Source organism: Pollicipes pollicipes, unplaced genomic scaffold, assembly GCF_011947565.3.
Source record: "Pollicipes pollicipes isolate AB1234 unplaced genomic scaffold, Ppol_2.1 Scaffold_4881;HRSCAF=5763_pilon_pilon_pilon, whole genome shotgun sequence".
NCBI lineage: Eukaryota > Metazoa > Arthropoda > Thecostraca > Pollicipedomorpha > Pollicipedidae > Pollicipes > Pollicipes pollicipes.
Window position 1 is genome coordinate 39,246,474 of NW_023596576.1, and position 5,694 is coordinate 39,252,167.

At 55.5% G+C, this 5,694-nt stretch overlaps 1 protein-coding gene across 1 annotated transcript; it reads left to right on the forward strand.

The window, feature by feature from the left end:
• Positions 1 to 1,576: 1,576 nt before the first annotated feature.
• Positions 1,577 to 2,631, forward strand: LOC119100767 (glycine-rich cell wall structural protein 2; the record flags this gene model as incomplete). Its single annotated transcript, XM_037223896.1, is given in 1 exon segment — positions 1,577 to 2,631. A coding segment is annotated over 1 exon segment (690 nt), but the record flags the coding sequence as incomplete, so codon positions are not given.
• Positions 2,632 to 5,694: the final 3,063 nt, after the last annotated feature.

The following is a 5,694-nucleotide window of genomic DNA, read 5'->3' on the forward strand; positions in this document are numbered from 1 at the left end:
CCATCAATGGATGACCATTCGATGGTACAATACATTCCAGACGCACCACGGCCGGTCTCCGCGCGCCGTCGGGGCGAGGTGAGGGGCGGGGGCGGGCGCTGTTCGTGCCGGGCCAGGCCGGGCCAGAGACGGAACTAGCTGGCTGCTCCGAGAAGCAGAACGCACCGGCTGGGTAATTCCAGGCCGGCTTTCGGCGCCGCCGCCACTATAAGACACGCCTGGCTGGACGGCAGAGGCACAGTTCTCCCGTCACTCAACTGGCGGCAACATGAAGTCGGCTCTCTGTTTGCTCGCCGTGCTGGCGGCTGTGACCGCTCAGGTCAGCCAGCCGTCGGGCCTGTATGAGACTCCCACCAGCGAATTTGGTGTTGGAGGTCAGGCGTCCCAGGGTCAGCAGACGCTTACTACGGGAGGTGGGCGAGGAGTCGGCTCAGGTGGCCAGGTGGTTGGAGGTGGAGGCAGCTCTGGTGGACGTCCGATTGGAGGCGGAGTCGGCTCAGGTAGCCACTCGGTTGGAGGTGGAGTCGGCTCAAGTGGCCACCACGTGGTTGGAGGTGGAGTAAGCTCTGGTGGACGGCCGATTGGAGGCGGAGTCGGCTCAGGTAGCCATGAGGTTGGAGGTGGAGTTGGCTCAAGTGGCCACCACGTGGTTGGAGGTGGAGTCAGCTCTGGTGGACGGCCGATTGGAGGTGGAGGCAGCTCTGGTGGACGGCCGATTGGAGGCGGATTCGGCTCAGGTAGTCACTCGGTTGGAGGTGGAGTCGGCTCAAGTAGCCACGCGGTTGGAGGTGGAGTCGGCTCAAGTGGCCACCACGTGGTTGGAGGTGGAGGCGGCTCTGGTGGACGGCCGATTGGAGGTGGAGTCAGCTCTGGTGGACGGCCGATTGGAGGCGGAGTCAGCTCTGGTGGACGGCCGGGTGGAGGTGGATCGGCGCAGTTCTCCCAGTCCTCCTCCAGTCTGTCCCAGCCGGGGTACGGCACCGACGGCAGCATTCATACGAGCCAGCTCCAGACGGGCGGCCTGCCGTCCGCCCAGCAGAGCGGCTTCTCGAGCCAGACCCTTTCGTCGGGGGGCAACCCACGACCCAGCAACGTGTTCCTGAGCAGCCCCGGAAAGCTCAGCTCGTCACAGCTAGGCGGTGTTTCCGGGTCGTCCGGCGCCCGTCCGGCCGGGGCTAAGCCCAGCTATCAGGGTAACGTGTTCCTGAGCGGTCAGTCCAGCGGGCCAGGACCTCATCAGCAGGGCGTCCCGGCTCAGGCCGTCGGTGGGGGAGGACAGCGAGGACAGGGTGGTGTGAGACCCGTTGGTAGCGGCTCTCAGTCTGGATTTGGTCAGGCGAGTCATGGAGGTGGCATTTCTGGTCAGGGATTCCAGTCTCATGGAAGCAGCGGGGGACGGCCAGGGCAGAACGGTTTTGGATCTACTGGAGGTGCCACCGCCGGTCAGGGATTCCATTCTCAGGGGGGTAGACCAGGAGGAAGACCAGGAGGAAGACCAGGACAGGGAAACATTGGATCTTCTGGCGGCTTCCAATCCAGTGCGGGCCCGGCTGGCTCTGGAAATGGCATTGCTGGACAGGGCTTCCACTCCCAGGGAGGCAGTGGCGGAAGACCGGGACAGGGAGCATCTGGATCATTTTCGAGCAGTTTCCAGTCTACCGGTGTCCCCGCCAGTTCTGGAAACGGCATTGCTGGCCAGGGTTTCCAGTCACAGGGAGTTAGTGGAGGAAGACCAGGACAGGGCGGATTTGGAGCCGGAGGCCAGTTCGGCTCTGGAAAGGGTGTCACTGGCCAGGGCTTCCAGTCCCAGGGAGGCAGTGGCGGAAGACCGGGACAAGGTGGATTTGGAGCCGGAGGCCAGTTCGGCGCTGGAAAGGGCGTCACTGGCCAGGGCTTCCAGTCCCAGGGACCTGGCGGCGGAGGAAGAGGTCAGCAGACGGGCTTCCGTCCCTCGGGCAGCGGATCCTTCGGCCAGGCTGGTGCTGGCAACCAAATCCTGCTGCTGAACACCAACCCGGGCCTCGGCGGCTCGGGCCCGCTGGGACATCAGCTGGGTACCTGCTCCGCCTCGCTCGTCTGCGTACCCGTCGCCATGTGCAACCCCTACACGGGCTTCGTGCGCGGTGGGCTGCGCTTTGAGCCGGAAGAGCCGACCCTGCAGCCCACTGTAGCACTCGACCGCTGCAGCGAGCTCAAGGACGGCGGCGTCGGTGACGGCGTCTGCTGCCAGATGCCGCACATCAACGACCCCTGGCCGCGTCAGTGAAGCGGCCCACACAGCGGCATCAGTGTTGCACTGTTCCTAAGGCAGAGGCCAAGCCTTTGCATGGCGGATCACAACACTGATCTTGCCAATGCTGGGCATTTAACAAGCAACTGATTGTTCAGTGAGCTGTAACGTTGCTTCTGTTGGTTTTTGTGTAGTATGCACTGTGGGTGATTTCATTCCTGCGCTGGCAACAGGTACTGATGATCTACAAATCACTTCGCCGCTCATCGAGCTTCAGCATTTGTGGTGCAACGTCTTGTTGGTTTGCATATTTATTTACCTCCTGGGTCCTTCTCATGAGCTTAATTCCATGTTATATGCACCAATATGTGATGTGCAATGGTGAATAAACGATATGTACCATGCCACTTCGCCTGTCGCATCGAGAGTTCGTGGCTGTCGGTCCTAACTTAATGATTACAAGCAGGCTTGGAGGCCGATTGAGTTTTGGTTGAGCTATGACAAAAGCTTCAGCCTAGACAGCCAGGCCCGCTTCAGTTTTTGAGCCTACAGATTGCAACCTCATGCAATAAATGAGGGAAAAAAAGACATTTTCACGACGTGCAGTCTTTACTAGGAATAATTTGTTTGCACTTTGTATAGGATCAAGGGTAGTTTTTAGTAACACGGTTTTTAATCAATGCCAATCCTCCTCGACTCAATAAACATGAGAAACGCAAGTTTTCGATGAATATAAAAGCACTGAGGAATTCGATCCGAAACAAATCCAGATGTTGGCGAGAAGGTGCTGTGTCGCTATGAAATGAACTCGGGGTGAAAAACGGTAAAATGGGTTGTCGCAATGGTAAAATAGCTCACTGCACGATAACAGTGTAAGACAGGGACCTAACTTGGCATCAAATCTAAATTTCATAAAGACGAGGATAAACAGGACCAAACCAATTGCCTTCGTCACTTCTATATCTCGTGGATTTTGCTGCGGCGGCGCTTTTTGCCAATGCATACATATTGGTCAATGTACATTTGCAACCTTGATGCCATGGGGCCAAACATAAAGCGTCAGGGACGTTCCTCACTGGCGCGTGGCCATGTCGTCTAGAGGGCCAACATTCCGCTGAGCGGCCATGAGAACCAGGCGGTGGAGGCGGTGGGCTGGGGCGATGGCCCCCTCCGCTCCGGTCTGTCCGTCCTTGTCCCTGATATTGCCTCCGAGGCCGCTTCCATTGCGGCTTTGTACCGACGCTGCCATGCTGAGCAGGGTGCCCATTTCTCCTTTGGTCGCTGAAGAGGCCGTTGAAGGATTGCAGACTTGCGGCTGGTCAGCGTCTAACACGACATGACTGGTGTTCACATACTACCATGCAGCTTTTTTAATCAGCCTTGAAGGATGCGCATGCTTGGAGCATTCTAAATCATATGGGCGCGCCACACGGCTTTTGGGTGATGTCAGGCCCATGAACGTGAAGGGTTCAGTGAAGTAAGCATACACATGAATACACGCCACTTTTGGCATCGCTGTATAATTACTTGCATGCAAGGAGATATAAGACGCACTGGTGCATGAACGGCAACCAAATGGGGTGAGCGGAGGAAAGGGGAGGGGGGGGGGGGGGAGGTTCAAACTTGAGCAAACAAATGTGCTCTCCAGCACTCGATGTAAATTTGACACCCGGACCATATATGACGTTGCAAAAACGCGTTGAAGTGGTGTTATTCGTCCGGGCTGAATTCTGGATTTCCTCCGCTCTGTATAATTAGTCATGTATGTACCTGAGTGTTAACGGTTCAGCCTGGCTCAGTCGGAGTCAGGTCCTGACAACAGATGCACACACAGCAGCAGATGGCACGGGAAGCGGTCGTGGGGGCGTCTTCCACATGTTGTCGTTCGCAGTGAACGGTCATCTTAAGCAGCATTTGGTTATTTACAGTTCCGATTTTTAGAGCGGACAACGAAATCATCTGTACATTGTGATAATTGTGGACAGCAACTGATCACGTTGTGGCAAAGAATATGAAAATCATATTCTTATCTCATCGTCTCGTTCAGTTTCTGCGAAATAGTCTGTATCTTCCGACAACCGCTCACGTTTTAAACCAATTTAAGGCATGGTAGGGAATGAGCGGCTTTGAAGACACACACACCAACCGCCATCGGATCTGTACTTGTGGATTCCAAGGGCTTTGACGCAGCAACTCCATAAGCTGGTGATATGGGCTAAGCCCTGACCGCAAAAATTGCCTGGTATCCATAGTACAGCGTTTTATTCAACAAAACAGGACATCGTCGGCCTTCCTTAATTTAGAAGTTATATGCCACCTAGATATGTAAACGATTTATATAAGCAAGTTCATGCATAACAGTACACACCCTGTGGATTTGCTACCATTTGCTCCGTTTTGAGATGTCAAGGCAGTGGAGCAGGTCCCACGTCAACACCCCAATGAGTCGCATTCAACCGATCACCCGTGTGTGCCTTAAATCAGGAAAGTTTATAATCACATTTGGGAAAATATATTTCGGGCTGCAATGGAAATCGCCTCATTGTTTTCGCACGGACAGCACCTCTTCAAGAAGTGAACAACGCTACTGGCAAGCAGCACCTAGGCCACAGGTCATAAGACCTGATGCACCACGCACAATTTTCATGGAGGGGCTTTTGTCTCCGTCAACGCCATCATTGCTTACATACACGGTGCTAGCAGAATGGTTTCAATATGGGAATCCATAGTCAGTGCACAGACGAGCGAATGATCCGATGATTTACTCCATTGCTCATCCACAACTACTTCAAACGACGATCAAGGGTCCGAAGGACTGGCTGGAGATCGTATTCAATGACCGATCCGCAGGGCCAGACACTCAAATGACAATCAGACAGCCCTGTGCACCAATATGGGTTTTCCACGAATCACTGAGGGACCCGACCCCAGCACCAATATGTCGTTCAGGCGGCACCAGGACCGAGCAGTCGACTCCGTGTCGGTCTAGGCCTATTCCCCAAGCAGGAACAAGGCCGGGGTCAGCGGTTTACATTGGCTGGGGTCATTGTGTCATTAAGGGCGACATGGTGACCAACAGGGGGCTCTGTGCCGACGAGTGGCTCCGAGTCGGCCAGGGAACCTTATTCGAGGGGCCCAAAAAGAGTCCTGAAGAGCCTCTCGGGACCAAAGAAAGGCCTGACTAGGAGGCTGAATGTTCTCTGAGGGGTCCATAGTGCTTACTATAGGTCACATTAAGGATTGACGACGGCCACACGGCCACGGCCCTACGGTTACGGCCCTACGGGCCGTGACCTCGAATGTCAGCAAGAGTACCTCTAGCACCGAATGGATACTCCGGGGACAATGCGGGCCCCCAACTCGGCAAGACGCCACCAACACCGAGTTGTCGGCGCCGTGTTCATCTGAGCCCTGGGTGCCCATCTCCCATCATTTACATAATTTACATGGGTCGGGCCCCTGTA